The sequence below is a fragment of the Rhinolophus ferrumequinum genome, chromosome 10 (genome assembly GCF_004115265.2).
Source record: "Rhinolophus ferrumequinum isolate MPI-CBG mRhiFer1 chromosome 10, mRhiFer1_v1.p, whole genome shotgun sequence".
NCBI classification, from domain to species: domain Eukaryota; kingdom Metazoa; phylum Chordata; class Mammalia; order Chiroptera; family Rhinolophidae; genus Rhinolophus; species Rhinolophus ferrumequinum.
The window spans coordinates 5,004,549-5,028,255 of record NC_046293.1 but is presented as its reverse complement, the minus strand read 5'-3'; the positions used below and the strand labels follow the sequence as shown (position 1 = coordinate 5,028,255).

The following is a 23,707-nucleotide window of genomic DNA, read 5'->3' as shown; positions in this document are numbered from 1 at the left end:
TGCAATTCCTGTTGGGATGTGGAGGCTAATGAGTCAGACCCCAGGTAGAAAGGGGCCTGGGTCAGTGAGCTGGGGAGGCCGGGGGTCCAGGGCAGGGTCTCCTTCCAGTGGAAAACTGGCCCAGACAGAAGACACGGAAGCAGGGAAGTCCTGCGGACAAGGCCAGGAGCACTGCAGCTCAGAGACTGGAGGAGCCCCTCCTGTGGTCTGGGGGCTGGTGGCCTGTCACCCACCAGAGACCGGGCAGGAAGGCTGCAGGGGCAGTGGTTGGGCTGCTGCCGCCTCTGATGCAAGGGCACAGGTTGGGGGGCAGGCAGCAGGGGCAGCTGCGCCAGGGATGCCAGGCTCTCACCTACCCTTCCCTCAGCCATGCTGTGGCTTCCAGAAGGCCAACAGCGGTGCACTGTGTTTGCCCTGCAGGCAGCCTGCCGTATGAGTACAAGATCGTGATCGCCGGCAACCACGAGCTGACCTTCGACCAGGAGTTCATGGCCGACCTCATCAAGCAGGACTTTTACTACTTCCCGTCCGTGTCAAAGCTGAAGCCCGAGAACTACGAGAACGTGCAGTCGCTGCTGACCAACTGCATTTACCTGCAGGACTCGGAGGTCACCGTTCGGGGCTTCCGGATCTACGGCTCCCCGTGGTGAGTGCCCCGGAGTCACGGTGAGCGCGTGGCCGTGCTGGGGGGGGGGGGTGGAGGAGCTGAGGCTGAGTGTGCAGAAGGAAGTGGGGCTGGGAGCGGGACAGTCACTTAAATCACAAGTACAGAGTCTTTATTCTCTGTTGGGGACACGGAGTGATTAGGCTTCATGGTGAGTTCACCTGGCTGTGTGGGGATCAAGGTGGGGATGGGTCACGACTGTTCTGTGTGATGGTCAGCGTGTCCACGGGAGCCCCGGTGATGGCGATGGTGATAGTGGTGGTGGTGGTGATTATGGTGATGGTGGTGATGATGGTGATGGTGATGGTGATGATGACGGTGATGGTGGTGATGATGGTGATGGTGGTGGTGATGGTGATGATGATGATGACGGTGGTGATGATGGTGACAATGGTGACAATGGTGACGATGGTGATGATGGTGATGGCTATGATGCTGATGATGCTGATGATAATGATTAAGATGATGGTGATGATGGTGGTCGCAGCAAATCATTCCTGAGCAATTGCAGTAAGCCAGGCCCTGGGCTGAAGTCTCAATAAGCATTGTCTCTAATCCTTATTCAGGCCTGTGAGGACTGATTTATTGTCCCCATTCTACAAGTGGACAGACTGATCCTTAGACGTCCAGCTGGCAATAGCCACAGGGTACCAAGTGCTGGCAGGGTGAGGAGGGTGCCATACACAGGAGGGAGAGACCATGTGTGGTTGAAAGTATGACTTGATCCCAGAAGGCTCCCTGGAGGAGGTGGCATAACCTGAGCCATGAAGGAAGAGCATGGCATTCATAAGCATGGAGGGTATGTGACAGGGCCTGAGGCTGCGCCATCACCCAGAGCAGCACACGCTGGGAGGTTGAGGGGAGATTTAGGGGGACATGGGGCCTGTATGGGTGCAGGGACTTCAGGAAGAGCTGCTACCAGCAGTAGTGTGTCTGGCAAACCCCTGGGCTGCCCTGGTTGATGGCACATGCTGACCATCTGGAGGCAGAGGCTGTGGGCAGGTTTAGGACCCGGTCCCATCCTGCCAAGGCCTCCTCACGGAGCAAAGGGGAGACGCTGGGCTGTCCCACACTCCCTGAGCACCAGGAGGTGCCTAATGTCACCTCCCTGTCCTCCCCATATATAGGGTCTCCATGAACCCTCCTTGTAGCCTGTGAGGTCCCAGGTGAGGACCAGTGGGGCATTCAAGGATGTGATGAGCTCAGTGCCAAGGCCAGGAGAGGAGAGGAGGCGGCTGAGTCTGCCTGGCAGACCATTAGAACCCAGACCTGGAGGAGGAGTCTGGTTAGGCAAAAAAATCAGGGCATTCTAGGAGGGGGGCTGGCGCGAGCAAAGGCCTGGAGGTGAGCCAAGCATGAGGGAAGGACTGGAGTGTAAGGTCAGGTGGGGCAGTGGATGAGATGGGGAAGAGGGTCCGGGGGGTCAGATGTGCAGGCTCTCAGGTACCAGGCCAGGGAGTCCGGACTGGATCTCTTTGCTCAGTGGTTCTCAACACCCTGTCTCTCCTACACACCCACATATACCTCACACACATACACAACTCTTTTGTTTTTTTAAAAGTTATATTCTATAGAGGTTAACAACATGGTTTTAGAACCAAACCGCCTGAGTTCAAATCTTGGCCTCATCTCGTATGGGCTGTGTGACCTTGGGCAAGTCACTTAACTTCTCTGTGCTTCAGTTTTCTCCCCCTGCAAAATGGGAGTGACAGTACCCCTCCTGCAAAGGGTGTTTGCAAAGGTGTCAGGAGGGTTCAGCTGAGCCCGGAGCCTGTGCCAAGCTCTCCACGAGCAGAGGCATCATTCTTATTCTTTGCTGCAGACTCCATCCTTTTAACATGGCCTTGGCCAGAACCCTGGATGTGGGACGGAGGATAGTGGGGGATGGGAGCTGACAGGAGTCACTCAATGTCCCAGCCACTTCCTCCCCAGAGCAGCTCTGTGCACCCCCACAGCTGTGCCCCAAAGAACCCCTTTGATAGCCAGCTCTCCAGGCTCACGTGTGAATGAAGGGCTGGGGTGTCAGGCCAGCCTTCGGGTCCCCTCTGCCAGCTGGAGGCCAAGGGATGGTGCTGCTGAGGCCTGAGTGAGGCTGGCTGTCGGCCTTGCTGTCATCCAGCTGCTCTGTGCTTGAGCCACCAGTGGTCCCTGCTTTTGCCTTTTGTGGCTTCCAGCATGGGGCAGTTCTGAGCCCTTTAGTTCCAGGTCCCCAGGACCTGAGTTCGAGGAGCGCTTTCTCCTCAGCTCCCTTATCTGTCATCCCAGCTGGGTGCATACCCACAGCCCAGGCCAGGTCAGGCTCAGCACCAGGCTGCAGGAGGGGAAGAGGCTGCTGGACAGAGAAGGGACCTGAGAAGGGCTTGGCGAGATCCAGGAGGGCTCGCTATTAGAGGGGGTATTAGAAGTGGGGCCGGAGGAGGCATGGGGTTTCCATAGTGGATGAGGCAAGAGAGGAGCCACATCTCTGAGCACCTGTTATGCCAGACTCTTCTTGGGCCTCATGTCCTTTATAGCCCTAAATGCCAAGGGCTAAAGGCACCTCGTCTGCAGTGCACGATGCAGGCCATGAACTGGCATTCCATGCAGCAACCCGACCCTGATTTCCCGTAGGCCCCGTCTGGGGCTGGGAGCAGGTGGTGGGAGGCAAGACCTGGGCTCATTTGCTGGGCGAGCTGTACTACGTTTGCCACCTTGAGAGCTAGTTGCTTGCATCTGCTTCTGTAACATCATGAAATTAATCCTGAGTTCCTGCTGCTCTCCCCTCTGGGACCTGCATGTCTGGGAAGGTGGGGCGCTGCCACCAGGCCCCGGAAGTCACATCAACGGCAGACACTGGGCAGTTGGGCAGTGAGGGATGGGGTGCCACCACTTCTTAGCTGTGTGATCTTGGGCAAGTGCCTTAGCCTCTCTGGTCCTTCTGTGGAGTGGGGAAGTGATATTACCTACCTCTTTAAGGGGGTTGTGAGGTCTGCATGGGCCCAGCATATGAAGGCCAGGCCCAGAGTGAGGCCGTGGACGTTGGTTGTGGTTATTAGTGGGGAGCTCTTGGGGTGGAGGCCGGAGGGGGGCAGCTCTATTCCAGCGGATATCTTAACAGCCCCCCAGGCAGGGCAAGGCCTACAGTTACCTCATTTTACAGAATGTCAAGTAGAGGCCCAGGTGGGGATGTGGCTTGCCCAGAGCCACACCGTGAGTGGTTCTCTAGACTCTTGGTCTGTTCCAGGGTGGAGGCAGGCCATTCAGTGTCCTTTGGTGGACACCTGCCATGCATCAGGTGCCAAGCGGGATTTGCCTCCTCATGGGAGATGGTGCCAATCACCAATTCCTTGATTCAGTAAGAGCTGTGGAGGAAAAGCTGTGGGACCTGGGGTCAGGGAAGGCTCGTGGGAGAGCTAGAGGCTGAGGAGACACAGGGAGCCGGGAAGGGTGTGACAGGTGGAGGAACAGCCCAAGCGAAGGCCAGGAGGCTTGAAGGGGCGTGAGCATTCTGGGGGTCAAGGGTGGCTTTAGGGCCTGGGTGGGTCTCAGTGGGAGAGCGGAAGCCAGGCTGTGCTGGCTGTTGCTGTGGGGACAGAGCCAGGAGTGCAGTTTCCAGGCTCTCGGCCTCCCGTGGAAAGGTGCTGGCTCAGGTAGTAAATGGCCATCAACTGTGACTGGATGGCCATTAGCTGTGGCTAGTTGGCCGTCAGCTGTAACCAGTGAGCCATTGGGCACTAGTATAACTGCCGTGGCTAGGCTAGCAGAAAATGGGGGGCCAGCAAGAAGATGGTGGCTGAGCTAGCAAGAGCGGAGTGTGGATTGCGGATTGCAGAGAGGCGGATTGCAGCTAGCAAATGGGGTCGGTCGGTTGGCAGAAAAGCGGACAGCAGGTCGCACGTCGTGTGAATCCAGCCTCCCGTGAGACTATAGTGGTGTGACTACCCTACCTATGGCTCCGTGGGTGTTCCTTTTTGGCCTCACCCTGTCCTGTGTTCTTATGTGGGGAGCGGGACCAGAGACCCCGCAGGCCACCCTGCATGACAGTTGCCATGGTGGTGGCCGTCACCGTGGGCTCCCAGCTCTCAATGAATCACAGGTCCCTCTGCCTGTAGCTCTGTGTCATCAACCCGTGGAGACCCAGCACATGACAACTGAGGCCTGGAAGGGACACAGTGCTTGTACGTGCAGGGTTGGCTCTCAGTCAGGTGCTCAGGTGCAGACACACGATGGACATCCCCACTGCTCTGCCCCTGCATGTGTCTCTGTGCCTCGGTCTCCCATCTGTGCAAGGTGGCCCTATGCAGCTGGGGTCCTCTGTGGTGACCTCAGGTGTAGCCCCACAAGTGGAAATGGCATTAGCCGGTCCCTAAAAAGGTATTCATGGGCAAAGAACTTCCTGGCCCAGCTGCCAGTTCTGCCTGGTGCGTGGGGGTTGTGTACCCCCCACTCCCCCAACTGTCTGTCAAGGTCCAGGCTGGGTGTGCTCAGCCCCCCGTCACCTGGGCATATGACAGCTCGTCAGGAGGGTATGGATAGCAAGGCTGGTTGTGATTATTATTAAATTCAGATGTTTCAGGTTTTCCTTTGTTTTTCCTCTGCTGTTAACATATTGACTAACATGTAGAATACAGGAGACGTTCACATAATTGTACCAGCAGGTGGGGATCAGGGGTTAAACAAAGCACTAGCCAGGAGTGACCTAATCTCAGTGGCCCCTGGGGCATGTGGGCAAGACTGACCGGGTCAAGGGGCAGACCTGATGTTTGTGGCCCTAGAAGGCAGAGCAGGGACAAGAAGCAGGTTCTCATCGGAGGGAAAGGACATCCCCTAGGCAGGAGCCCCGGGGAGAGGTGATCTGACCTTCTGAGTGGTGAGCTGCCCATTAAAAGGGGCATGCAAGTAGAGATCCACTGTGGTTGGGCTCGGTGTCCTTCCAGCCCCTCCCCCCTTAGAGGCCACAGTTTCTCTGCCTGTGGCTGTAAGCAGAGGGATGCAGGGGCATGCCCCTGGGGGAGGTCCTTTTGGTGCCAGACCTGGGAGGGCAGCAGGGTGACCAGGCTGGCCTTCATACTGAGAATTCACCAAAACAAGCTAGTTAGGAAGGGGAAACCACACGCAAACTCAGGATTGCCACAACTGGCCTTTTTTCTAAGTGTTGCCACCAGGAGTTGCTCTGCTGGGGAGACCGGGTCAGATGTGAATGGCTTCGCCTTCTTGTTAGGCCACATGCTCTGAGGCCCACAGGGGCTGTCGTGTGCCCCGCACCCTGCAAGGCTCTGGAGACCCAGAAATCAGACCCGTCTCTGCCAGCTGGGAGCTCAGAATATAGGTGGTGGTGGGGCCGTCACTAGTGACACCCCATGCTTACAAAGCCTTTGCCCAGGCCAGGTCCTCAGCTGGCCGGCCTGTTCTCATTCAGTCCTTGCAGTGGCCCCCCTGCCCCCCGGGACCTGGCACCATTACCAACCCGTCCTGAAGGAGTGGGTGAGGCAGAGAGAGAATAACTTTTAATATGCAGCTGTCTCATGCGATATTAGGAACATACTTATACTAAAAGAATTATTTGTTGTTTATCTGAAGTTCAAGTTTCATGGGGCCTGCTCGGTGTCATCTGACCACCCTAATCCAGGGATAGTTTGGTTTCTATCTTTATACAACCAGACTCATTCAGTGTGTGTTGTATCATATACTGCTTCTTATGCTTTATATTTTTAAGAATTTTCCATGTCATCGTGGGCAGTTGTAATCGGTTCTTTGCTCACTGCTATGTAGGATTTCATTGTATGAATATGCTACGATTCATTTGTCCATTCTACCCAGATCCAACCACCCATTGGTGCTATTTAAATAATATTGCTAGGAAGGTTCTTGCACTACTAAGAGGAGTGCACATAGATATATACTCCTGAGTGTATGTCAACTGCACACACGCACGCACATACCTAGGAGTGGAGTGCCAGGGTATAGACCACCATGCAGCTCTTTGGTGGAGCTGCTGGCCTGGTTATGCCAGCGTCCCCCTGCCCACAGCGTCCTTACACGCTTGTCAACACTTAGTGCTGCCGGGCTTTTAAGTTGTGACCCACTGGTGGGCTGTGCTGGGGTCTCGGGGGCTTGCAGCTGTAGTCCCTCGATGGTTGCTGAGGACATCTTGTGTTGGCCACTCGGATTTCTTCTTCCGTCTTTTGCCCATTGGAAAAAAGGAACCGGGCTGTCTGTCTTTTCCTTATTGGTTCATAGAGATTCTTTATGTATTCTGAATACAAGCCCTTTGTCAGGCGTGATGTAACAAGTCGCTCTTCCTCCCCTGTGACCTGCCTTTCCCTCTCTTAGTGGTGCCTTCAGATGGCAGTAGTTCTTACTTTTGCTGTAGTCAAATGTATATGTGTGTTTCTTTGTGGCAAGTGCTTTTGGGGTCCTATTTAAGAAATCTTCCCTTCCCTGAAATCAAGAAGATGTTTCCATATCATCTTCCAGGACTGCGCGTTTCATGTTTGGGTGTCGGACCCCCAGCGTGATGGTGTGGATGGTGTGAGGTGCGGGTGCCGTCTGGGGTTTGCAGGTCAACACGCACTTTGCCCGACAGTAGGTACAGAAAGTCTGCTCTTCCTGCCTGCTCTGCCCAGCGCTCACAGACCTTACACACCGCGTCTGTGTCTGCCTGTCTCCGGCTCCTGCAGTCCACTCAGCTCCAGGGCTGCACTGTCTTAATTGCTCTGACAATTGAATTCTTCCCGGTCTCTTTTTCCTACTAGAACGTTTGAGTCTCCACAAGAGTAGGGACCCGAATCTCTCCTCTGTGGACCTCACTCCAATGCATAGTATGTGAGTGGATGGATGGATGGATGAACCCATGGAGACACCCAAGTCAGGCGGTGGGGACTCGGTTGAAATCAGGCCTGGTCTTCCTGAGTCTGTCTGTGACCTGCACCCAGGCCTGCCCCCAGCCTCCTGCCCGCTGGCTTCTTCCTCTCCTCAGTGCTGGTCTCTCTTATCCCCTCTGCCTGTCACCCTCAGGCTGGAGGCAGACACCCCTGGGTCCCTGGACCCCTCCCACCCCCTCCCTTCCCCAGAAGAAGCTCCATTACCGCTCCACCTGTCCAGTCCAGCAAGGAAGGGACAAAAGTCTCACTGGGCCCACGTGTTTATGCTACCACCCTCCCAGGGCACCGTGACTTTCCAGGGCTCAGAGAAGCCATTTCTGGTCCCCTCAGGTGCAGACTCAGCATGGAGCCTTCACCGAGAGCAGCTTAGAGGAAGGGGGCGGGAACCAACCGCAGAGGAAGAGGAAGAACTCAGCTGTTACAAAATCCTAAGTGTTAAAAAAAAATTCTGTATACATACCGTATTCATTTATGGGTTTTGGATGCATTTTTTGTTCTCATTTAGCTGAAAACGGCCTTGATTTAAAAAAAAAAAAGAGTGAGGGAGAGAGCAAAATTGGCACGCAGCTAGTCCATCTGGTCTAATTACTTCTGGTATTTTGAAAGGAGGAATCTAAACCTGCTGAGACATTAAACTTTGAGAAGTGGCTGCCGGGCCGGGCCGTTGCTGGGTGTCTGGGCGCGGATCCTGCTTCTCAGCTTGGCTGCCTCCTGGCAGGGCCAGGCCGTGGGGCCAGGCGGGGGTGTCGGCTGCCCTGCCTCTCTCTCAGGGAGCCAGGAGCCTCAGGGACCAGCCCTTTGCAAACAGCCAGGACTGTGCAAGGCCAGACTTTGACACAATCTGTGTGACCTGGGGTCAGAATCTTGGCTTTCTGTGAAATGACAGTAGGAATAGTCCCCTTGTCATTAGGGTTGTTCTTAGGATTCGAGGGGCTCATGTGTGTAAATTGCTTGGCACACAGTAGGCATTCAGTACATGGAGGTCCCACTCACCCCCAAATCTCTACAGCATACTGCCCCCGCTGCCCAGAGTGGGGGCTTAGGGAGACCAAGGCCAATGGGGGTGTGGGGTGGGGCTGTGTGGCCCCTGGGCCAGGCTGGGGGGTGGGGGGGGGCTCTAGCATGAGCCTTTGATGTCCTCTCTTCCCCACATGCACACAGTGGCTGATTGGGTGGGGTGGGGGCAGGACGCCAGCAGCCTGGAACTGTAAACCTTCCCTTGCAGGAGCTTAGGGTCTGCTTGTCTGTGCCACAGACAGTAGTCCCAATAACTGTTTTCGCCTCTTCCTGGAGGCTCCGCATTTGAGCTGCTCAAATCTTCGCAACAGTCAGGTCTTGTCTCCATTGTACAGATGAGGAGACTGAGACCCATAGAATGAAGGGACTTGCTTAAGGTCCCACAGTAACTGAGAGCTGAGCTGGGCCTGGATGGGAGGAGGGAGGCCTGCCTGGAACCGTGCACAGAGAGGTACTAAAATGCTTCTTTTCTAACTTGATAAAATATATCCTTTAGAGAAAAGGGAATAGAGCGTGATGTGATGACCCCCTAGCTTTTTCCTTGCCTCACAAATGCCTCTCACCAGAATGTGTTTGAAGTCCTGGGAACTCAGTGCCAGGTGGGACGGGATCCTGGCCAGTCCTGAGACCTGAGACAGCCCCCCTGCTCGGCTGTCCCCAGCTAAGGCCAGATGCTGGTGGTGACAGCGGTGAGGAGGGCCCTGCCATGAACCCCTGCCCCTAGCCCATGTGCTACCGTGGCTTCAAGGCTGCCACCCTTTCCAGGAAGCCCACCTGGTGAGCCCGGTTTGGACTGACACCCCTCGAGCTGTGCTCTGGGCCCTCGGTCCTTCCTCAACGTGAGGAAAGGGCGAGTCTGAGACTCAGCTCTAAGCACCTGACCCAGAATTCTTTGCTCTTTATATTAAGAAAATCTTTCTAATCTTTCAGAAAATATTTATTGTTTCATTTCTCTCCAATAATTCTCTGATGTATTTGGGGTGTTGTAATTTTGGATTGCATGCTCATGTTCAGCAAGGGTCTATCTGGAGGTGTCCTGGGCAACCCAGTTTGGGGGTGCAGCCCAGTTTGGGGCTGTAGTTCGTTTGGGGGTGCCACACAGAGAGAATTGTGTATGCTTTGGTCTATGGGTACACAAGCCAGGGATCCCTTTTTATTTGTTTCTTGGCATAGGGCTTCCTTGGCCACGTGGGCCCACCAGCTGGAGGACACACTTGTCAGAGGTCCCCGGTGTCCTCCTCTCTCTGGCGGAGGTGGCTGTGGTCAGCAGGAGCCTTTCCTGGACCACTCTTTCCCTGAAGCCTGCTGGGGGCCCAGCTCTACCAGGGTGGGCCCAACTTCTCCCTTTAACCACCAAAGCCTCTTCTCTTGTTGCCTCATGGCTATTAAGACGCACATTCCTTGGGTCCCGAGGCTGGCAGTCCCTGTGCCTTGAGAGCTGTGTTTATTACATTTTTCTGTCCCGTTTCTTGGAGGTTTAGCAGGAGGCTGTGGCCTTCGCACGTGTTCAGGCGGGAGAGGCAGTCTCTCCCTTCCGTTCAGTACGGAGACTCTGCAGTCAGCAAACTTCCCGTGAGCTGCCACGGAATATTCCCATTTAATCTGCCTCACAATGGGGCAAGCAGGGTTCTTTTAATTCCCATTTACAGAGGGGGAAACTGAGGCTTGGGTGGGTCAAGCGACTGGCCCAAGATCCCTGCCCTGGGCAGAGACAGCACTGGGTTCTAGCCTGGTGGGTGGACTCGGTCAGGTCTGGGAGCAGCCAGCCTGTACCAGTCCAGTGGGCATCATTATTGCTGCTTCTTCCCGGCTTGCCCCTGGCACCGTCCCTCTGGCAGCCCCTGCTGGGCTGAGGAACCCAAGCGGGGATGGCCTTCGGGGCCCTCGATTCCGGGCCCTGTTAGTGACGTGGTTTCCGTGACCCCAGGTCTTGCATCTGGAAAACAGAATTCAGCTTCTTGCCTCCCAGGACCGTGCAAGGGAGAGATGAGTGGGCCACACAGAGCCATTGGTCTGGCACCACAGGTGCCCTGTCGGGAAGTCAGATCAAGGCAGGAAGGCTGACTGTTCAAGGGGAACCACTGGTAGGACTGAAGCCAGCTGGTAGGACCGACCGTAAACGCCCCCTGGGAAAACCGGCCGGTCTAGCTGGCATGAGACAGGTTAGGAGGGACCCCGAGGGACCCCACAGTGTCCACTGCCAATGTCCCGCTGCTGCCCACGTCCCTTCCACTGGAACCTCACACTTTTCAGCCTCATGTGACAGGCAGGCGGTGAATTCTGATGGAGGGAAGAACCTCCTCAGTTTCTAACCCCCTCCTCTGCTGCTTCAACACACGCAACACACAGCTACACACACCACACAACCACACACGCACATACACACACATGCATGCACACATCAGCTACACACTCACATGTGTACACACAGGCACATACAAACGTGCACACACCACAACACACATGTGCATGCACATACATACTACACACACGTACACACGTGCACACACAACACACACGTGCATGCACACACATACACACACTCACTTGTACACAAGTGCACACATACATATGCACATGTACATACACAACACACTCCCACACCACACACGTACCACACAGACACCACATGTACTCACGTACTCACACACATATTTTTTCTGTCACATACACTTGCATACACTTTCTCACACACCCTCTCCTGCACACACACACCCTCCTCTCACACAGCCTCTCTCTCTCTCTCACATACATACGCACACGTGCACGTGCACACAAATGATTTCTCTTTTGCCCCTTTCCTGTCCTTATCTTCCTTGATTTCACATTGTTGTTGTTTTCTTTACAGAGGGCCCCTCTGCACACATATGCACATTATCCTACATGAGATTAATGTTTGAGACGGATCTTCTGCCTTCTCCTCCGCAGTCCCAGCGAAACAAAAGATGAATGATTCTGCAGTCGGAAAGGTGGGGGGAAATTAATTAGGAATGACAAAGGGGCCCATTCTTCGGTTCCACTTATCTTGCTGCTGACTTGCCTTAAGTGCTGTGTGCCCTGGCAAGGTGTGTGATTGACAGTCCTGGGGGACGTGTTGCCGGCTCTGTGTGGCCCTGCCCCCTCTCTGGCAGCCATGAGCCCCCACGGGTGGGTGGAGCTGGCACCTCTGCTGTGGAGGCAGCTCCCCCAACCTCCCTCTCAACCCCCCAGTCTGAGAAATGCAGAGAGAAGGGGCAATGCAAACCTTTCTCCATCTGAGTTGGGCAAGTGGGGTGGAGGCTCCAACTGTGGGATGTCCCCAGGAGTCAGGAGACCACCTTTAGGGTGAGGAGTCAGCCTGAATGCTCCTGGGAGACTCAGTTTCTCCTGCTACAAAATGGGAGCATAGCCTCCCTGGGACGCGGGAGTGTCCCAGGAGGCACTGAGGGTCAGTGACAGGGGTCATCCTCACCTGGGAGGCTCTCAATATTGGCAGAGGCTGTGGCTGGTTCCCTGGAAGTGATTCAGGAACCCTGGCCTTTGTGGGAGCGGAGGTGCCAGGGCTGGAAGAACAAACAGGTTAGCCATCAGGATGAGTGTTTGGCCGGGATGGGGACGGGGATCGGACCTGGCCCGAGAGCTCAGGGAGGCTGTTGGAGGACTGGTCCCACCCCACTCACACTGCAGCTGTCGCCCAGAAGTGAGAGAACACCTGGCCCACAGCAAGTCCACTGTAACAGGCCATTCCCTTCTTCCCCCAAAGGACTTTCACGGGGCTGAGGGCAGCTGCCAGGCAGGCAGCAGAGCTCCCCACACTCAGCGTCCCCCTTGCTCCCACCCTGGGGACGCAGGGAAGGTTCTCCAGAGGAGATGAGGTGGGACGCATCAGAGGGTGTGAGCATCCGGGGTCTGCCTTCGCCTCTGAGGCCTCACCTATGGAACGGGCACGTGATTCCACCTGGACAGGTGATGAGAGGGTGAGAATGGCTGCTTGGCAGATGGCAAGAGTTCTCATATTAGTCTTGTTCTCGCTGTAGGTCTTTGGGCTTCGTGACCGCCAGGGACTCTGGGAAGGGTACAGAGAGGCGAGGGTTAAAGCTTAGTTCCCACCTGCCTGCCTGCCAAGTAGAGCACTTCTCAGTTCATTCTATCATCCGTCCATCCATCCATCCATCCATCCATCCATCCATCCATCCATCCATCATCCATCTATCCATTCACTCACACCTTGAACAAACCCTCCCTGAAGCCCGCCTAGGCTCTGTCTGTTGGGCAGGAGGGATTTGACCTGGGTCTGCCCTGAAGGAGTGAGCATCAGGGCACCCAGAATGGGGAGGGTCACCTGTGCTTGGGAGATGGAAGTGATCAGGGGAGGCTTCCTGGAAGAGGTGACCCTTGAACCAGGCCTTAACAAATACCAGTCATGGACTCTGAGGGGAGGCTAGGAAGTGCATTTCAGGCGTCTGGAACACCGCAAGCAAAACCCTGGAGGTGGGGAAAGGCTGGCTGTATTCAGGAAACAGAAGGTGCATTGTCATATCAGATGGGGGAGGAGTGTGGACTCAGCAGGAAATCTGAGCTGGATGGACCAAAAGGTGGGCTGGGGCATGGCAACAGGGAGCCATGGAAGGCTTCGGAGCAAAGACGTCACATGGGCAACAAAGGAGAGGCAGGGAGGAGTCAGAGTCCCAGGCTGCTTCCTCCCTGCCCAGCCAGGCTCAGAGGAGACCTGGCAGGGGACACTCAGAGGCAGGCAGTTGCCACTGAAGAAGGGGAGCCTGTGGCTTGGCAACCCCAGCAGGGTCCTCTTTGTGTCAGCCGCCCATTGGCACAGGATACAGGAGCCAGGAACTCTGGTGCAGCTCCCCTGTTGCTTCCTGTGTGTTCTCAGACGCACTGCTTGACTTCTCTGTGTCACCATTTCCTCGTCTCTTAAATGGGAGCCTCCCTACATCTCTGTCCTGAGGATTAACTGAGCCAAGATGTGACAGTAGCTGGTACAGTGGAGTTTCCTGAGGAGGATGAGTCAGTACCCCTGCGCTTATTTTCATGGTTGTGGGATGGAAGCCGAGAGCACAGGCTCTGGGATGTGTTGTCTGGGTCTGAGCCCTGGCTATGTTGCTTGGTCACCAGGTAGCCCGGGGCAAGTGAGTCTCTGTACCTCTCTGTACCTCAGTTTCTGCATATGTAAAATGGGGCCGTGATGGCAACTGCCTCCCCGGGGGCAGGGTGGGGGGAGTGTGAGGGTTGGTGTCTTGTGAAGAGCCTTTGGACTATGCCTGTGCAAGTGTCCCTTGGTGTCCTGTCAAGAGAGCCCCCCACACACCTCTCCGGGCATTGGTCCTGGGCCCAGGGGCATCCTGGGCTTGCTCTGTCTCCACACCCCAGTGTCCCTAGGAAATGCGGTGGCTGTATCCCAGGCTAATTGAAAGACGCTTGGTACACGCCCCTGCCAGGGGCTGTGCTCCCCACCTGGGGAGACAAAACCAGAGCTGGCTGCGCTCTGCCTCAGCCGTTTTCTATAGACAAGTACCGCCCCCTCCCGTCTGCCGTTAGGGAACCCGGAATTCACGCTTCAGGGGGAAACCGGTTAATGATTGGCCACGCGGAGGTCATTTATATTGGCTAAGCGGGCTTAATTAGACTGGATTCCAAGGTTACCATGAGCGCACAAAAAAGCTGTTAAGGGGTTAACCTCTGAGAGATTACATTGTATTCAGCGCTCTGTTAAAGTTTGAATTAATTTTTCCCATGGGTTTGTTCACATTCTAATTTTCAACTAAATGAGACATCTGTTTCAGAAAAGGAAAATTTGCTCTGGTTGTCATGGCAACTATCATTCTGTAAGAAAATTATTCCAATGGTTACTTTAGAACAGAAAGACAGAAATTCAGGACATAAAGCTGCCTCCATCGCTCAGCCGGAATTCTGATTCATAGGGTCCCCCTGGGGTCTGATGTGGCCGGGTCGTGGCATTGACATCAGGCTCTGGACCCTCAGTGGTGAGGCTGGGTCCGCGCGCCAGGTTGCGTTGGAGACTGGGACCGTGGTTGCTGCAGCCCCCACACTGCATCTCGGGCGGGCATTTGGGGGTCTCAGACCACAGCTGCCCCAAGGGGGGCTGGCTGAGTCCTGCTGCTTGGATGACAGCCCTGTGAGCCCTGCCTCCAACCCCAGTCAGCCCTGCACTTCACCTCTGGCCCCAAAGGACCTTGCTGGAAGAGGGTCGAATGATCAGTGCAGAATGCTGGGAGAGCCTACGGCCCATGTTGCCTGGAGGAAGGATGGGTGCCACCCCTTTGGGTCCCCTTCCTACAGCAGTGTCCTTTCCTGGCCTCATGAGGTCACCCTGAAGAGTCTGTTCCTCCTGCTGCCCTGGTCCCCACCCTCCAGCTGGCCGCTTGCTTGTGGCTGCCCTTGAAAAGGCCCCTAGCTTAAGGGGGTGCTCCCCAGCCAGCAGCCATCCTGGGAAGCGTCTCCTCTGGACATTCCCGTGCATGATTTGACCCTTCCTGCTCCCCGCAAGTCTAATGAAAGCCGGAACATCTTTTCCCGGTGACAGAGCTCCTGGGTATCAGGAAGGTGTTTTCACAGTGGTACTACAATTTAGTCCTCCTAAACCTCCTCCCTTCTCCCCTTCTTCCCTTGTGTCAGGCAGTGGGGTACAGCATCCAGCAAGAAGGACCCTCCCTGCCCTCACGGGGAAAGGTCTGGGGGCATCGGCGTCATTATCCCATTGGACCCAGGCTGGGAGAGGTGAAGTGACCAGCTCGGGGGCAGAACCAGGACTGCTGACGTCAACGTCAGTGCCCTTTCCACCTGTTGGAGGGAACCAGGCAGCCACCTTGCCCAGACCTGACATTCCCAGAGCTGCCCCACTCCCCCCACCCCACATGTTGTGGACAAGGCTCGTAGCTCTGACAACCTCAAAGTCGATGGGGGTGAAGGGGGAGTGGGGGGGCAGGAGGTCCAATAGCCGCGGTCCTGAATCCTGCTTCTCCACCTCGCTCTGCCTATGACCTGCTGTGTGATATTGGGAAGTGGGGCAACCTCTCGTGGCATCTCTGGGGAAAGGATTGATTCCAGCTTTTCGGGATTTGAGGTGTGTATTTCCAAGAACCAGGCAGGTGCATCTGCGGGGGAACTGTCACCCACAGAGGAAGGTTCATTAGTGCTGGGTAAGGGGAAGGTGGAAGAGGCCAGGGCTTGACTGGGGGTGGATCCTGGGCCTCTGATATATTTCTGAGTGTCTCTTTCAAAAAGCCACTCCTTGCTGTGGCTCACGGGACTAACAGATCTCTTCTCTCCATGCTGATGAAGCCTTGTCCTGTCTTGTAAATATTTGATTAGATTTTGAAAAACGGATCCTATGTTTGGAGGGCAGTACCAGAAATGCATTGCTTCTTTCCTGCAGGCTCTCGGGGCTGGAGGCTGGAGGGCGGACCTCTGGGCTTGGCTTTATGAGCAGCTCCAGGCCCTGCAGTGACCTCCTGGCTCGGCTAGAGGAGGCTTGAATGTGCCCAAGGACCACGGGCTTCGGAAATGTCAGAGCCCTGTTCTCAGGGTAGCACAGCGGGAGCAGCCTGGGCGCCTCTTGAGCAGGACTGTCAGCTGTTTCTGACCAGGGACCACGGCAGGAAAAGCATTTGACATTGTGACTCAGTACACGTGGATTTGGGTGTCTATGTAAATATAGTTAACTGAAGTCGCCCTTACGATGTACTCTGTTTTCTAGCCTTTCCTTTTCTCTTACTTTTTAAAATGCTGCTGTGACCCATCAAGATGCAGTTTGAAAAAACTTTGCCTTAGGCCAAAGTTTTTTCATCCAGGCTCCATGGATGGGTTCAAGAGGGGTCCATAATAATGATGGTGACGATGGTGGTGTTGGTGATGGGGATGATGGTGATGGGGATGGGGATGATGGTGGGGATGGTGGTGATGATGGTGATGGTGGTGATGGTGGGGATGATGGGGATGGTGGTGATGGTGGGGATGGTGGGGATGGTGGTGATGGTGGGGATGGTGGGGATGATGGTGATGGTGGTGGTGATGGTGATGGTGATGATGATGGTGATGGGGATGGGGATGATGGTGGTGTTGGTGATGGGGATGATGGTGGGGATGGTGGTGATGATGGTGATGGTGGTGATGGTGGGGATGATGGGGATGGTGGTGATGGTGGGGATGATGGGGATGGTGGTGATGGTGGGGATGGTGGGGATGGTGGTGATGGTGGGGATGGTGGGGATGATGGTGATGGTGGTGGTGATGGTGATGGTGATGATGATGGTGATGGGGATGGGGATGATGGTGGTGTTGGTGATGGGGATGATGGTGGGGATGGTGGTGATGGTGGTGATGGTGGGGATGATGGGGATGGTGGTGATGGTGGGGATGGTGGGGATGATGGTGATGGTGGTGGTGATGGTGATGGTGATGATGATGGTGATGGGGATGGGGATGATGGTGGTGTTGGTGATGGGGATGATGGTGGGGATGATGGGGATGGTGATGGGGATGATGGTGGGGATGATGGTGGGGATGATGGTGATGGTGATGATGATGGTGATGGTGATGGGGATGGTGATGGTGGTGATGATGGTGATGGTGGTGATGGTGGTGATGGGGATGGGGATGGTGGGGATGGTGAGGATGCTAAAGGGCTGTGTGCACTTGGGTGGAGTTTTGAGGTATCACACTGCTCCCACCTTCCCCTCACCCATCACTAATGAGCCTTCCTCTGGAGGTGGCAGTTTGGAATCTTATAATGACCTAAGCCTAAGGGATGATTCTTAGGATACTTTTGTTGCAAATGAAAACCCAATTCAGATGGCTTTTTATTGGCCCGTAGAACCGAGAAATTCAGCGGTGCGGTGTGGGTCCGGTGCAGTTTGATCCAGCTGGCTCCCATGGGACATGTGCTCCAGCCATCTCTCTTTGGGACAGCTGAAACACTGCTGACAGCTCCCAGGGCAAGCAGCCCACTGGTTTATGCACAGGAATGACCGCGTCCTCTTCTCTCATCAGTGAATGAAATGTCTGGGACGCCCTCCAATTGGAATGATCTAGGCCACATGTTCACCATTGAGTTAACGGAGGGGAATGACTCACATCTATCGCTCTAGGTCCCGTTGGGCAACAGGGGGGATTCCGTTAATTGGCTTGGGTCCATCCTGTCCTCCCCTTGGAGCTGAGGACGGGCTCGGCCCTGCCTGGAACCCTGGCTGGGGGCGTTAGGTGGAAGCAGGAATGAGCATCCTTTCCCTGGAACCCACTCAGCTGTGGCACGGAGGACGCAGGAGCATTCTCCCACGGTGTGGGCGGGTCACAATGTTCTCCAGATTTCCTCAGCAAGGCTTGGAGCAAGAAAGATCATTGGCAAAAGCTGATTTTTTAAACTTTTAAAAATTTTTTATTACATAAGTAATACTTGTTCGTCACAGGGAAACAGACCGCAGTGAAGCAACAGGAAAAGGAGAAGAGAATACCACACAGCCCAGTGTGCCGGCCACGTCCAGGTGGACCCCACCACTCCCTTGACCAGACTTTCTAGGCATCCAGCCGGTCTGATGGCTGTTTGGTGTTCTGCTTGCTTCCCCTTCCTGTGCTTGCCCCATCCTCTCACCAGCCCTCTCTGAACTGCCTGCTCTTCTCCCACAGGCAGCCCTGGTTCTATGGCTGGGGCTTTAACCTCCCGCGAGGCCAAGCGCTGCTCGAGAAATGGAACCTCATTCCCGAAGGCGTAGACGTCCTGATAACCCACGGACCCCCGCTGGGTAAGGGTCAGCGTCCCAGCCCTGCCTGCCCTCTCTGAGGGAGGACGCAGTGGGGGCGGGTGCGAGGGGAGCTCCGGACGGGCCCTGTTCTGAATCCAGCTTGCTGGAGCATCAGGGATAAGTTGCCCCATGGGCTCCTTAGTTCCCGAGCTGGGACCTTGACTTGCCACCTTGCGGATTCCTCACAGCCACATGGGGAGGCCAGAATCAGCTGCCCATTTTATACACATGACAAACTGGAGCTTGGGGAGCTCATAAGGCAGGGCTGGGCTTGCTTCTGCCCCCTTTTCTCACACCCCACTTCCTGTCCTTCAACTTGTCCCTTCCATTCTACCTCCAAACTGTGTCCCAGCTTCTTCCTCTTCTCTCCACCACTGCTGTCCCCACCTTGGTCTAGGCCGATGTCTTCTGTTTCTCTGATGACCTCTGTGGCCTCCTCACTGGTCCCCCAGCCCCGAGTCTTGGCCCTCCCAGTCCACTGTCCTTCTATCATCGGGAGGGAGCTCTCTGAATTATCACTTATGCCATGTCATCCAGCTGTAACCCTTTGTGGCTCCCTCAGTCCTTAGAATGAAGTTCAAATTCCCAGCAGTCCTGCCAGACCAGCCTCTTCCTTCTACCACCGCCTCTGCTGAACCCGCCATCACTCCCTCAGTGCTTGGGGCCAGGTTGGGGATCATACAGAGCTTGTTTTGTGTGCCACTGGGTAGAGGGGCCCAGAACAGCCCAGCACAGCTGGAGAGTCATTCGCTCAAACATCTGTGCAGGAAGAAGCTGCTCTGAACACCTACTGTGTGCCAGGTGCCCAACGAGTGCCCTGGGGCACCATTTATTTAAATGCAGGAGCCCCGAGTCCCAGGGCCCTGACAGCGTTTAGGGGTGACACTTAGCAGATTGTAACCAGCTCTGTTACCCCCACCTGTAGCCCACTGAACACTGAGGTGACTTCCCTTCAACATTGAGTGTCACCGGTTGCTCCTAGTGAGGCTCTGGGTGGGGCAGGTTTTTTCTTCCCTCCCTCCCTTCCTCCTTTCTATCCCTCAGTCCATCCCTGCAAACTGTGTTTGGGGGTCTTGCTCTCTGGATGGATCCCCGCCCCACACACCTACTTCACACACAAACACAGCTCCTGTCTGTGTGCCCAGCCTAGCTTCTGAAACGGAAGCACAGAGAAGTTAAGTGACTTGTCCAAGGTCACACAGCCAGTAGGTAGCAGATCCTGGGACGTGAACCCAGGTGTCTGTCCCAAGCCTACTCCCTGCCCACTTCTGCCTTTCTTCTCTTTCCTCCTCGTCCTTCTCTTTGCCTTGGTCTCTCTCTCTCTGTCTCTGGTGACAGGTGATGGCAGCTCCCGTCCCGACTGCCCATGCCCCACACCCAGCCTGTAACTGCACACAGGGCTTTCCTTATCAGACCTCGCCCTGTCTGTCTTTCTCTCATGTCGAGGTCAGCGTGTGTTTGCAGCCTGCCTAATTCTTCAAGTCGAGGGACCCCCTTCCCCTTCTAGCAACTGCAGAAACCCATTGGCACCCACCCAAACAGAGAGGGCCCGAGAGGAACCTAGCTGCCCGCCTGGGGTGACCGATCAGTCATTCTTCATTTGTGTAGCCACCTGAGCATAGCAAGCAGCTGTCAGTGGGCACCTGGCCGTGTGAGCAGACCCAGGCACGGCCATGCGAGCAGCACTGCCCTGGATGAAGTTCACTGTCATGATTTTGTGTTTGTTTTGTTTAGAAAGTTTCCGACATGGAAGTCTTGCTCCTGGGTTCTGCTCTGCTGCCGGCCACTGGGGTGTCCTTGGGCCTCACCTGTCCCTGTCAGGCCTTGGTTTGCTTATCTCTGCAATGGGTGGAGGCCATCCTTGAGGCCACTCCGAGCATGTTGTCTGGGGGCTCACAGTTCTGGAGCACCCCCCACCCCACGTGCCTGGCCCATTCTGGGTTCTTGTAAACACGGCTGCCTATGTGGCCTGAGGGAAGGAGGGTAAGGCTACACGGCCCCAGGTGGCACACAGCAGAGCCAGCCTTCCCTCCCTAACGGCTGAGCCAGGGCAGGGTTGGGGAGAGCACACTGGAGGTTAGGGGATGTTACGCCCAGGCCTGTGAGTCTTGGACCCCTGTGCCTCTGACGCTGCAAAAGCTGCTGCCTGGGGTCTGTGGGGCTGGGGGCTGGGGTCATTGCCCTCCTGTTGTCGCCTCTGCACAGGCTTCCTGGACTGGGTCCCCAAGAAGATGCAGCGGGTGGGCTGTGTGGAGCTGCTCAACACGGTGCAGAGACGCGTCCAGCCGCGGCTGCACGTCTTTGGCCACATCCACGAAGGTCAGTGGGTGGGGTGAGGGAGGGGGCCATGCATGCCGGAGGCTCCTCCCTCACTGGCCCTTCCGAGGGGCCCTCTCACCTCCCTTCACCCAGTCACTCCTCCCTGATCTCTCAGCCAGGGGGATAAGCCTGCTTCTAATGTATGCTTTGTAAACGCCTCGTCCATCCATTGGCTATTAGCTATTGCTGAAATGTACAATTATAGGAAGATGAATGCAAAATCAGGTAAGACTTAGGGGTCAGTCTTACTTCCTTGGAGCCCTGCAACACTGCCGCACCTCTAGCTGGGAGGTCTTCAGGAGATAGGCAGGGGCTTTTTGGAGGGGGGGACATTTGCACGTGGCATGGAGTATGCGTGAGATTAGGTAGGCACATTGCCCGTTGCTCAGGCTGGTGGCCCCGTCTTGTGGCTCGCACCCCGTGGCCCCGCATACATTCTTGTACAGTAGGTGCTTAATAAATGCGAGGGCTGCCTGCCTGCCTGAGAGGCTCTAGTGGCACCTCTCCCCCACCTGGACCACACACACATACAGACTCGGCATTCTGGCTTCTGTCCTGGGGGGCTGGGACGTCTTGCTGTGTCCACATCATTGGGGTAAGCAGTAGGGAGGTGTCCACTTTGCCTCGAGGGACAGTAGGCAGGGTGGCTGTGATGGGGACAGGTGGCGTCAGCTCCAGTCCTGACTGCGCACACCCCACGTCCCGACCTGTGACTGTATGTGGGGCTTTCCACAGTAGATCTCAGCCTTCCTCACCAGAGCCTAATTTCAGTTAGACAGACCCTTCCTTTTGCTCCTTTGGCATCTTTATCCCATGTGGCAAAGGCCTCCCTGTCTCGTCCCACCTGCCAGGAAGCACACGGGCTCCCATGGGGCATGGGAACCGATGGGTTTCCCCCCCCTTCCTCAACCTCCCACTGCTTTGGGCCAGGGCCCCTGGGCTCACATATGCCTCGTCCACATCAGATCTATTTCCAGCCCAGATGCAAACAAGCCTCAGAGCTTTCCGGGCGGGCCTCTGCCGGGATTGTCAGGAGTGGTCAGACCTCACCTGGCCCACGGAGCTCACGGACTTCTGGGCAGCAGATGGACAATCAAAGGCAGAATCTGAGAGGTCACGGGACAGATGGACAACTCATACGCCCCTGCCATTTACTGAAGACCTACTATGGGCATGCAGTGCCATCAGATCCAGGTTGCACATGATCCAAACCGCACCCCTGCGTGATTGTAGAGGCAACATGGCGGCTCCAAAGAGCTAGTCACCTGCACAGGGCAGGGAAGTGTCCCTGGGGGTTTGGAGGTGATCTGCGCTGAAGGATGGGGAGGATTCTAACAAGTACATGTGGTGGGAGGAGGGTGTGATGGGGCAGAGGCTGAGAAGAAGGTACATGACAATGCTGGTGATGGTGGCGGTGACGGCGATTGTGTCAACGACGACATCTCGCTGTGTGCTTTCCAGGCACTGGCCTGAACGTTTTATGTGGACTAGTATGTCATTTGCTCCTCACAGCAGGCTTGGGAGGAGCACCTGTCATTGCCCTCTCTATTTACAGATGAAGAGCCTGAGTTGAGAGTTTCAGTGGCTCGCCCCAGACGTACTCAATCCAGCGTGGCCGAGTGGCCTCTGACTACCGCCCCCCGCAGACCACGCTCACTGCTCTGGGTCCCGGCCCTACCTTCAGCCCTAAGGTGTGCGCTTCCTTTCCAGGGTATGGTGTCATGGCGGACGGGACCACCACCTATGTGAATGCATCTGTGTGCACCGTGAACTACCAGCCCGTGAATCCGCCCATAGTCATTGACCTTCCCACTCCCCGGAACTCCTGACTGTCCCTGCTGTCCCAGCCCTGCCCTCCCACAGCAGCTACCTATGCCTGGCCGAGAGCACGGACCCCCGACTACCTTCCCTTCCATGCAGACAATGTGTGGCTGTGGGGACCAGCCCAGCAGATGAGTTGAGGTCTTGGAATGAAGAAAATCACCCCTGGCTTTTCAGCCTTCTGTCACCTGGCACCGGGACCCTGTGGGTCCCTGTCAGGGGTTTTGTGCTCATGAGTATTTTCTGCGTGTACATTCCATGTGTACCTCGTTAAAGGACCCAACGAGCTCGAGGCCCCACCCTGCTTAGGAAATGACTGACTCTTCGTCCTTCTCAGTTGAACACCCTCGTGGGTTTGGAAAGCCACTGCTCTGGGACAGATGTTTGGAAGTTCTTGCACAAAATCTCCCTCTAACCGAGGGTCTGTGTGGCTGCCAGCCCCAGGGTTGGGGTGGGTGGGAGGTTTTACAGTTGAGCACGAGCCCTTCCTCTCCCCCGGGCTGGAGAGGGGGCAGGCCTGCTTCGCGGCTGCGGCCGTCCGAGGCAGCGTTCGGGGACATCTCAGGAATTCCGACTGCACCTGGCCAGGCCAGCACGATGCTGCTTCGTGTTGTCCCTTGTTTTCTTCCTGTGAGCACCTTTGCTGACCTGAATGATGGCCTGAGCGTCCCAGGCACTCACTCGGAGTCGGGATGATTTGGGGGGTTGGTTCTACAGAATGAGCCATTTGAGTGCCCGGGACTGGCTGGAGGTTCCCGAGTCATGCATGACCCTGGTCCCGTGGGGGATGCACTGCTTTGCAGAACTCAACAGCCTGGAGGGTCCAAAGGTCAAGGCCACGTCCATGCGGATGTGCAACACACACACACACACACACACACACAGACACACACACACACACACACCTCTTAATTTAATGACGTGGATCCGTGTTTCTCATCACTGTCGTTGAATGGGGTTTCTATCCCTCTGTGCGATTTCTCTCATGCCATTCGGATGCTACCCGGCGTGCCCACAGCCGAGGAAGGCCTCAGCATCAGCGGCCCGTTAACGGGAGGTGGCACCGTGACAGTGGGCCCTGGGCTCTGGCAGCTTCACATTGGGGGACTTTGTTTTCTTTTTTAAATCAGGACTTGGTGGGGGCGGGGGGTTGGGCTGAATCTCTGAGGGACAGGGAACCAGGGGGTCCTGATTAGGGTGAAGCAAGTGAGGCAGACTGGTTACGTGTGTGGCCAGATTCTGTCTTTATTTAAAAGTTTGGTACTTTG

General features: G+C 55.7%; 1 protein-coding gene across 1 annotated transcript in view; it reads left to right on the top strand.

Moving 5' to 3' along the window:
* Positions 1-23,346, top strand: part of MPPED1 (metallophosphoesterase domain containing 1) — a 71,403-nt gene extending 48,057 nt beyond the window's left edge. Inside the window, exons 4-7 of the mRNA XM_033116176.1 lie at positions 421-646; positions 18,184-18,299; positions 20,505-20,618; positions 22,329-23,346. Of these exons, the coding sequence (XP_032972067.1) occupies positions 421-646; positions 18,184-18,299; positions 20,505-20,618; positions 22,329-22,447 (575 nt within the window). The 3' untranslated portion in view covers positions 22,448-23,346. The remainder of the gene's footprint in view (positions 1-420; positions 647-18,183; positions 18,300-20,504; positions 20,619-22,328) is intronic.
* Positions 23,347-23,707: the final 361 nt, after the last annotated feature.